The sequence below is a fragment of the Dendrobates tinctorius genome, unplaced genomic scaffold (assembly GCF_039654945.1).
Source record: "Dendrobates tinctorius isolate UK_male_01 unplaced genomic scaffold, ASM3965494v1 ptg000189l, whole genome shotgun sequence".
Classification (NCBI taxonomy): domain Eukaryota; kingdom Metazoa; phylum Chordata; class Amphibia; order Anura; family Dendrobatidae; genus Dendrobates; species Dendrobates tinctorius.
The window spans coordinates 3,802,501-3,812,990 of record NW_027361856.1 but is presented as its reverse complement, the minus strand read 5'-3'; the positions used below and the strand labels follow the sequence as shown (position 1 = coordinate 3,812,990).

Genomic DNA, 10,490 nt, shown 5'->3' with positions numbered 1-10,490 from the left:
GTTTACGATCAACATTGCGTGCAGCAGCCACCACAACCTCCCAATGTTCAGAGAGGTGTAATGTTTCCACTCCCTGTAGATCTCTCATTTTATGAGGGACCACAGGTTCTCTATGGGGTTCAGATCAGGTGAACAAGGGGGCCATGTCATTATTTTTTCTTCTTTTAGATCTTTACTGGCCAGCCACACTGTGGAGTATTTGGATGCATGTGATGGAGCATTGTCCTGCATGCAAATCATGTTTTTCTTGAACGACTTCTTCCTGTACCACTGCTTGAAGAAGGTGTCTTCCAGAAACTGCCAGTAGGTCTGGGAGTTGAGCTTCACTCCATCCTCTACCTGAAAAGGTCCCACAAGTTCATGTTTGATGATACCAGCCAATACCAGTACCCCACCTCCACTTTGCTGGCGTCTGAGTCGGAGTGGAGCTCTCTGCCCTTTACTGATCCAGCCTTGGGCCCATCCATCTGGGCAATCAAGAGTCGCTCTCATTTCATCAGTCCATAAAACCTTAGAAAAATCAGTCTTAATTTTCTTAGCCCAGTCTTGACATTTTATCTTATGTTTCTTGTTGAAAGGTGGTCGTTTTTCAGCCTTCCTTAGCTTGGCCATGTCCCTGAGTATGGCACACCTTGAGCTTTTTGATACTCCAGTAACGTTGCAGCTCTGAAATATGGCAAAACTGGTGGCAAATGGCATCTTGGCAGCTTCACGCTTGATTTTCCTCAATTCATGGGCAGTTATTTTGCGCCTTTTTTATCAACACGCTTCTTGCGACCCTGTTGGATATTTGTCATGAAACGCTTGATTGTTCGGTGATCACGCTTCAAAAGTTTGGCAATTTCAAGACTGCTGCATCCCTCTGCAAGACATCTCACAATTTTTGACTTTTCAGAGTCCGTCAAATCTTTCTTCGGACCCATTTTGCCAAAGGAAAGGAAGTTGCCTAATAATTATGCACACCTTATATAGGGTGTTGATGTCATTAGCCCACACCCCTCCTCATTACAGAGATGCAAATCACCTGATTTACATAATTGGCAGTTGGCTTTCAAGCCTATACAGCTTGGAGTAGGACAACATGTATAAAAAGGATGATGTGATCAAAACACTCATTTGCCTAATAATTCTGCACCCAGTGTATACATCACATAGGAGATGCTGGGACTTCTGTACATACATAACAAGAAACATTGAGACTGCTGTACATCCATCATAGGAGACTCTGGAGTCATATAAATTACAGGAGGGGCTGGGGGGCATAGACATCACAGTAGATGCTGGGACATATTCATCACCGTGGAGGCTGGGGGGGGGGGGGGGGAGACATGACTGAGGGGTTATATACATCACTAGGAAACACAGACAGCACTGGGGGTATATATGTCCCTGGGGGAATATACATCACTGGTGGGGTCATATACATCACTGGGGGCAATATACATCACAGGTGGGGATATACAGCACTTTTGGGGTAAATGCAGCACTGGGGAATATACATCACTTGGGGGCACATGCAGCCCTGGGAGGTATATACAGCACTAGGGGGGACAGGCACCAGGCACATAGGTGGGGGTCATAGATCACCGGGGGGGGGCAGAGATCACCAGGGGTGGCACGAAGATCACAGGGGGGCACAGAGATCATAGGGGGCACAAAAATCACAGGAGGGCACAGAGATCATGGAGTGGCACATAGCTGGAGGGGACAGAGACAACAGGGAGCACAGATCACATGGGAGCACAAATATCACAGAAGGGAACAAAGCAGGGGATCACAGGGGGGCACAAAGCTGGGAGCCACAGCTATCATAGGGGTTCACATTGCTGTGGGGGCAGAGATCACAAAGGGGCATATAGCTGGAGGGCACAGGGATGACAGGGGACATATAGCTATGGGGCACAGAGTTCACAAAGCTGGGACTACAGAGATCACAGGACGGGCAGAGATCACATGGGGGCACATAGCTGGGAGGCAGAGATCACATGGGGGCACAGAGATCATATTGGGGCACATAGCTGAGGGGCACAGATCACCAGAAAAAGGCACAGAGCAGCGGGCACAGAAATCACCAGCAGACAGGCTCAGAGATGCCGGCACAGAGATCGCTCTGGACTCTCTGGCAGCAGCTTCTCTTCCGGGACAGGAGGGGGATAATTACTTCACATGATCTAGACTGTTTGCTTCTCTTAATACTGTACATCCTAGAACTGTGTCTTTTTTGCTGCTGCCTCACAGTGTTGACTTCTGCAGTCTGTGATCTATTAGCATACCCAAGTCTTTTTCACATGTGCTGTTGCTTAGTTCTATTCCTCCCTTTCTGAAGATGTAATTTTCTTTTCTTGTGCCCAGATGTAGAATCTTGCATTTCTCCATTAAATACCATTCTATTAGTCACTTCCCACTGTTAAAGCTTATCTAAATTCTTCTGAAGCCTCTCTGTCTTTTCTAGTGTTAGTTATACCTCTTAGCCTTGCATCATCTGCAAATCTGATTAGTTTATCTTCAGTTCCTTTAACTAGATCATTTATAAAAATGTTGAACACTGGGGCCAGGACAGAGCCTTGTGGTACCCCACTTGAAACACTCTTCCAATCATTTATTACCACACTTTGAGTACAATCACTGAGCCAGTTATGAATCCACATAACCGTAGCCTTGTCAATCCCATACCTGGCATTTTCTCAATAAGGATAGTATGAGATACTTTATCAAATGCTTTGCTGAAGTCGAGATATACTATACCGCATTTCCCTGATCAAGCCAGTCAGTGATTCTATCATAGAAGGAAATTAGATTAATCAGGCATGACTTGTTTGAAACTAACCCATGCTGGCTCTGGTTAATTACTGTATTCTTATCCAAGTACTTACATACTTGCTGTTTAATAATTTGTTCAAAGATCGTTCCTTGTATAGAGGTAAGGCTTTGTGTTTGTATTAAGGGACAGATTGTATTATCCATCACTAAGTTTTGTCATCAGTTTTCCTCTTGCGGCTGCGTCCAGGTAAGTTGCTAGAGCCACATAGAACTTACAATTCTGAATACATGCAGCTGCAGTAACAGGAACATCCAGCTGTTTGTAAATGGTCTTGTGGCCTTTACCAGGTTTGTCTATAATATTCTTTCTAAGCTCCTGAGAACTGTTTCCTCAGCTTTCTGTGCTCCATGTTCAGTGTGGACCACACCACAATAATTAACAGCACAGTGACTACTTTTCACCTTGTAAATAGGCACTGACTAATTATAAGTCTCTAAACACCTGCAGATACTAAATACAGGGTGCACCTTAATGTGATCATAGTGATATGTTAAACTATTTTCATTCTTTATCATTTTTTTGCCCAGGCCATTTTTTTTTTTTTTCTGCTGAACCACAATTTACAAGTAAAGTCTGATTCTCATTAGTTGTGTTTCTGTAAATTTACATTAAAAATTACTTGTCAGTGTAAAGTTATCTTAGTGAGCATTGTGAGTTTTTCATACATTAACAGAACGTACCAACAACTTCATCCATGTGTCTGGCCTCCCTCTCTACAGCCATAGGCATTAATATAGCTTGATGGGATCTGACCCTGTTGCAATTCACACACCCCAGGGAAGGAATTTGACAAGATTTTGGAGCTGCTGCTGGAAATTTTTTCCCCTTAAGTCAGACACTTATCGGTTGTACAATACTTTCTGTGCCATCATCCCAGTTACCCTTATCCCCATTAAGTCTGGTGCCAATGATGGCCACGATCATTTGCTCAGTGCAGTCTTCTCATTGGCTCAGAAAATAAACAAGCTTTTACTAGTTCAGCCCAGAGGTGGTGACAGGCCGCACAGAGCCCTGACCTCAACCCCATGCAAGTTCTTCATCACCAATCTTCCCAAACATCTCTTTATGGATCCTGCGAACAGTCATGGGTAGGGATGAGCGGACCCATGGAAGATCGAGTTCTTTTGGTTCAGGAACTAGAACTGTACCCAAACGTAAACCTGAACACCATAGAAATCAATAGGTATCCAAACTTTGGAGCTGCAAAATGTGTGTGCCTCTTTCTCTCTCTCCTTCCCGAACTGCAAAACGGCCATCAGCACCGGACACTAGGTGTCTGGTGCGAACCTCGAACTTTACAGTTCATGTTCGCTTATCTTGTCATGGGGAGCAGAAAAGGTTGTCTCCAAACTGTCCCCACAAAGCTGGAAGCTACAATTGCCCACAATGTCCTGTGCTCAATCATTAGGATTTAAGGTGCGGAGGCTGATTCCTGCAAAGTGGTGGTGACTTTTCTGCCCCCAGCTTGGTGTACAAGTTGGTGGACATTTACAACTGCGCCAATGATTGTCATGCGTTACTTTCTGCAGCTCCATTTGCTTAATGCACAATCTTGTAAATGACACTGAAAATAAATATTCCTCTTACGGGTGTGTACTAGCTGTACTCAGAACGGGTGAAGGTTGTCCCTGTACCCAGCGCTCGAGATTTGGTTTTCGGATTGTGGTACAAATAAAGTCCAACTGCACATGCTGATTTATGGCTCATGCTGAGGATGTTGGTTGGGGCACATGTTTGTCTTTTAGGCCAGGGCCTGTTTGTGTGATCACCCCAAGGTATATAGAGCCATCCCTCAGACCTGAGGTATGTCTCCATTCCCCATGGCCAAATACAAGCCACCGTCCCCCGCAGGCATCTGTTTAGCCCTTCAAGCACTCAGTGGCTTCTGGTGATATGGTGTCAGGACACGGTACCATGCTTTGCTGATGTGCAGCTGTTGACAATATTTCCTCAGGCTTCTCATCATCCTCTTCGGGCCGTCTGTATTATGACAGGCGTGGGCTCGGGTGGTGGTCTAGATATTTAATATCAGCCATGGACAGTGTGTAACAATCACGTTTCTACCAAACATTGAACAGTGGGCCAAGGGGAAAATAATGGATATGTGGACATCCCCTACACTGTGGTGGGCACTAGAGCCGAGCACCTGCTGGTTGTTAGTTTACTGCACGTGCCAGAGCCGCTTCTGAAGGTCACGCTGTAGGTAATCCACACAAAGTTTAGCCTTTCTCCTTCCATATGCGTAATGGACAATGTGGACCCCCAAAACACCACAGCCCGTGGTAACCAGGAGCTCTGAGCAGGCGACGACGGACAATGACAGGCAGAAGAAGTGGCAGGGACTGTACAGCACAATTCATTCTAATAAAACAAGATAAGGACAGGTGGCAAAAGTGACGCCGGGCAGAGCGGAGGCAACACAAGTACAAAAATTGACAAATATACATTTCTACATCTGGTCACACGAGTCTCCTCATGATGTATTTACAGTGCATTGATGCACGGGGCTGGGAATCTTGGTCCACGGTCCATGGACCTGGTCTCCATGCAGCTCCATCAGCGGGCGTCATTCTTAATAATGATTTCTACCCCGTGATGGCGGAGCTGAGTGCGGAGAATCAGATTCTTGTTCTTGATATCTTCCACCTGCACAAGAAGGACGAGACCCAGTCACCAGTGTCATGTAGCCACAACCCTCTCAGGCCTTGAAACTCACCTGCTGCCTTAACATCTCATTGTCCATCTGCAGCTGCTCGACACTCTGCAGCGCCTCAGATAGGCGCAAGTTCCCCTGGCGCAGCTCTTGGATGTAGTCACAGGCTTTAGACAAGATGCCGCCTTTACTCTAAAGAACAGGCAAGATTTGAGAGTTGGAAAAAGGCACCAGAACATGTGTGCCCTGAACACCATGTCCACTCCTGCACATGATCCTTCTCTCCTAGTACAGGCCATACAGAGCAAGATCAGACTGTGCGTCACTAGGACTGATGTGAAACCTCTCTGAGCAGAGTGGTGGGGACATGTTGGTGCAGTATCACCAACAGCCACATTATTGGAAACTGGGGGATGTGGAGGTAAAGGTACTGAACCCTGCCTGCCATGGAAGCAGTGGGCTCGTGGCTCCATACCTGGCCGGACTTCGTACTCTCCATAGAGCAGTCGGGGATGATCTTGGACAGCTGAACAATCCAGTTGTTGATCTTGTCCCGACGCCGGCGCTCCACTGTGAAGAGACAAATAGCATTACGATGGAGCCAGTAGTGTGCACAGCGTCCTCCAGTGGAGCGACAAACCATTACAGGACCTGACCTTCATTGTGCTGCGCTCTCCTCTTATCATCACGTGTGGTGCGAGGACCATCAGATTTCCTAGACGAGGAGAGGACGGACATGTGTGACCTCTTCATTTATACCTTTCATGTTTATGACACTCACAATGACAGATACTCACGGAGAGTAGGGGTGAGTCCTGGGGGCGATGGACCGCTGAGCTCCTCCCTGGAGAACGTCTTGAGGAGACATCATAACAAAGAACTGCCCTGTGAGGAGGAAGCAGAGATCAGCTTGTGTCCAAGGGCACAAACGATGGCCGTACTCAGGTCTTACCCCCACCGGTGGACGCTGCAGGAGCCAGCAGGGCCTCATTGTTCTGTGTTGTAACCACAGTTGTTGCGGTGGCACCTGCTCCAACTGACGTACTTGTGTCTGCCACTGCTGCCGTGGGAAAATAGGTGTAGTGGGTCTCTGTGGCGGTGTCGCTCTCCCCAGCATCCTCACTGGTGAACGCGCCTTGGATGACGGCCTGCAACGTGCGTAAAATGATGTTCCCCTCTAGGGTCACTGGCTGCACATTACATGTAGGAGAAAGACTCACCTGAGTCATTGACTGCGCCGCTGGGAACCCACTGATGGCACCCGAGCCCTCCGTCTGTCCATCCAACTGACCCTCTGCCACCTGGATGACCCTGTACATGACCTGGAGACAAAAAAGCCACACAGGCTACATCCAGAGCAGAAGATCTGCAGCAGTCCCCAAAAGAACCAGAGCAGGGAGGAGCCTTATAAGCCAGCCTGACCCTACGCCTATGGTCCAGTCCATAGGATAACTCCTCCACTTAATATAGCACTCCCCCCCCCCCCCACCCACCGCTTGCTGGACGTGTATTATACCCCCCCCCGCTATCTGGCTGGCTGTGTATTATACCCCACCGCTATCTGGCTGTGTATTATACACTTTCCTCCATATCTGGCAGTATATTGCACCAATCCCCCCCCAGCTATCTAGCCGTGTAATATAACACTCCCCCTCACCCCCATGTAGCCATCGTATTATGCACCCCCCCATATCTGGCCGTGTATTATACCCCTTATCCCCCACTATCTAGCTGTGTATTATAGCGCCCCCATATCTGGCCGAGTATTATACCAATCCCCCCCTCCCCATCATCTGGCCGTCCCCCCCATAACTGGACGTATATTATACCTCCCCTGCTCACCCGCTATATGGCCGTTTATTAAACCACTTTCCCCCACTATATGGCCATGTATCATACCAGTGCCCCCTCTCTTATCTGGCCGTGTATTCTAGCCCTCTCCCCCGATGTCTGACCGTGTATTATAGCCCCCCCACCCCCTATAACTGACAGTATATTATAGCCCCCCCACCCCAATATCTGACCGTGTATTATAGCCCACCCGGTATCTGGCCGTGTATTACAGTGCCCCCCCACCAATATCTGGCCGTGTATCATAGCCCCCCATATCTGGTCACATATTTGCAGTACCCCCACCGATATCTAGCCATGTATTATAGCCCCCACTGAAATTTGGCTGCGTATTGTAGTGCCTTTGCTCGTTATCTGGCACTATATTAAAGTGGGCCACGCCGATATCTGGATACACTATTGTGCCCCCTCAATATCTGGCTTTGTAAAATATCACTTCCTCATATCTGGCCATGTAATAATAACAATAATAATAAATTTTATTTCTATAGCGCCGACATAGTCCACAGCACTTTACATTTCAGAGGGGACTTGTACAGACAATAGACATTACAGCATAACAATAATCACATAGATTATAACAAATACCAAGAGGAATGAGGGCCCTGCTCACAAGCTTACAGTGTATGAGGAAAGAGGTAGACAGTAGACACGAAAGTTGGGTGGTAACTGTTGCCCTGATTGTATGGACCAGCCATAATGTTAAGTGTGTAACAGTACAGACACAGAGGGCTAATGGATGCATAAAGCATGTGGGAACATGATGCGGGGAACCTGGTTATGGTAAAACTTTTGGCTGTGCCACACAGGGATAGATTAGGTTAATGTGTTGAGGCGATAGGCCAGTCTGAATAAATGCGTTTTCAGGGCACGCTTAAAATTGTGGGGATTGGGGACTAATCGTATTGACCTGGGAAGTGCATTCCAAAGAATTGGCACAGCACGTGTAAAGTCTTGGAGACGGGAGTGGGAGGTTCTGATTATTGAGGATGCTAACCTCAGGTCATCAGCAGAGCGGAGGGTGCGGGTAGGGTGGTATACTGAAACAAGGGAGGAGATGTAGGGTGGTGCTGAGCCATGGAGGGCTTTGTGGGTGAGGGTAATAAGTTTATACTGAATTCTGGAGTGGATGGGTAGCCAGTGTAATGACTGGCACAAGGTAGAGGCATCGGTGTAACGATTGGTGAGGAATATGATCCTGGCTGCAGCATTCAAGACAGATTGGAGAGGGGAGAGTTTGGTAAGAGGGAGACCGATTAGAAGAGTTACAATAGTCCAGATGAGAATGAATAAGAGAAACAGTAAGAGTTTTTGCAGAGTCAAAAGTAAGAAAAGGTCGAATTCTAGAGATGTTTTTGAGGTGCAGATGACAAGAGCGAGCCAGTGATCGAATGTGGGGAGCGAAGGAAAGCTCGGAGACAAGTATGACCCCAAGACAGCAGGTATGTTGCTGGGGAGTAATAGTGGAACCACACACAGAAATGGCAATGTTGGGTATAGGTACATTAGTAGAGGGAGGAAACACAAGGAGTTCAGTCTTTGACAGGTTCAGTTTCAGATATAGTGAGGGCATGATGTTAGACACAGCGTTTAGACAATCACCGGTGTTTTCTAGAAAGGCTGGCATGATGTCACGAGAAGAAGCGTATAATTGGGTGTCATCAGCATAGAGATGGTACTGGAAACCAAATCTCCTTGTACACTGCCCCTATTGGTCAAACAATCAGTAGAAGAGGAGGGAGCCTAGAACCGATCCTTGAGGAACCCCAACAGTAAGGGGAAGGTGAGAGGAGGAGGAGCCAGCAAAAGATACAGTAAAGGTGCGGTCAGAAAGATAGGAGGAGAACCAGGAGAGAACAGTGTCCTTGATGTATGTATTATACCAATCTCCTCCCCCACTATCTGGACATGATTATACCACTCCCCCCATATCTGAACGTGTATTATACGCCCCCTAACTATCTGGCCGTGTTTTACACCACTTCCCCCCGCTATCTGGCCGTGTATTATAATTCTCCCCCAGCTATTTAGCTGTGTATTAAGCCACGCCTCCCCATATCTGGACGCGTATTATACCTCCCCCTCCATAATCCACTTGCTATCTGGCCATGTATTACACCATTCCTCCCATATCTTTACGTGTATTATACCACTTCCCCATATCTGAACGTGTATTATACCTCCCGCCCCGCTATCTGGCCGTGTATTACACCACTTTCCCCTGCTATATGGTTGTGTATCATACCACTTCCCCCCGCTATCTAGCCATGTATTATAGCGGCCCCCTTCCCCCTGCTGTCTGGCCGTGTATTATGAGGGGGAGCTATATCTGGCTGTGTATTATACAACTCCCCCCCCCCCCATATCAGGCCATGCATTATACCACTCCCCCCTATATCTGGCTGTGTAATATACCAATACCCCCCCACCGCTATCTGGCCGTGTATTATACCACTCCCCACTCCCCCCATATCTATCCATGTATTATAGCGCTCTTCCCAGCCATCCACCTGCCTGTGTATTATACTACTCCCCCCCCCCCCACATCTGGCCGTGTATTATAGCACTCCCTCCCCGCTATCTGGCTATGTATTAAGGTATCCCCCCTTCGCTGGCATTGTATTATAGTGCCCCCCCAAATCTGACCCTGTATTATCTCACCTCCCCCATCACCTACCTGTGTACCTCCGCTGTCGGCCCGGAATACATACTTCACCCCCGGGTCCGAGAAGGTTGCGGCTGACTGGATACTAGCAATGGCTACGCTAGTGGGGTCCTCCCCTGTGGCCACTGCACCTTGTGGAGAGAAGGGAGCCAGTAAGAATATGTGCATATGATAACACCCCCCCCAAATACCCCCAAAACCTAGCTCACCCTCCTGAACGCGGACAGTGCCCTCCTCAATCTCTGACGCTTTCTGCTGCCTTCAAAAAAAGGGTAGAGAAAATTATAATAGCCCCCCATATACATACAGTGATATATAGGCTCCCAACCCCCATATACAAAAATGTATATATAATACAGTACAGCGATATAAGCTCCCCATCCCCATATACAGTATGATATATAGGCTCCCCACCTCATATACATACAGTACAGCGATATATGGATGCCCCACCCCCATACAGTACAGTTATATATGGACTCCTCACCCCCCATATACAC

The 10,490-nt window shown here is 47.6% G+C and overlaps 1 protein-coding gene across 6 annotated transcripts in view; it reads right to left on the bottom strand.

The window, feature by feature from the left end:
• Positions 1 to 5,161: 5,161 nt before the first annotated feature.
• Positions 5,162 to 10,490, bottom strand: part of USF1 (upstream transcription factor 1) — a 45,744-nt gene continuing 40,415 nt past the window's right edge. For 3 of the 6 annotated variants that reach the window (XM_073552283.1, XM_073552280.1, XM_073552284.1), the window contains 9 exons: positions 10,200 to 10,249; positions 10,003 to 10,115; positions 6,695 to 6,796; positions 6,427 to 6,622; positions 6,272 to 6,359; positions 6,131 to 6,189; positions 5,950 to 6,044; positions 5,538 to 5,666; positions 5,162 to 5,467 (listed from right to left, as the gene is read on the bottom strand). In XM_073552283.1, coding sequence (XP_073408384.1) covers positions 5,378 to 5,467; positions 5,538 to 5,666; positions 5,950 to 6,044; positions 6,131 to 6,189; positions 6,272 to 6,359; positions 6,427 to 6,622; positions 6,695 to 6,796; positions 10,003 to 10,115; positions 10,200 to 10,249 — 922 coding nt within the window. In that variant the 3' untranslated portion in view covers positions 5,162 to 5,377. Of the gene's footprint in view, positions 5,468 to 5,537; positions 5,667 to 5,949; positions 6,045 to 6,130; positions 6,190 to 6,271; positions 6,360 to 6,426; positions 6,623 to 6,694; positions 6,797 to 10,002; positions 10,122 to 10,199; positions 10,250 to 10,490 lie in introns of all 6 variants that reach the window. The other 3 variants (XM_073552282.1, XM_073552279.1, XM_073552281.1) reach the window with 2 other exon arrangements.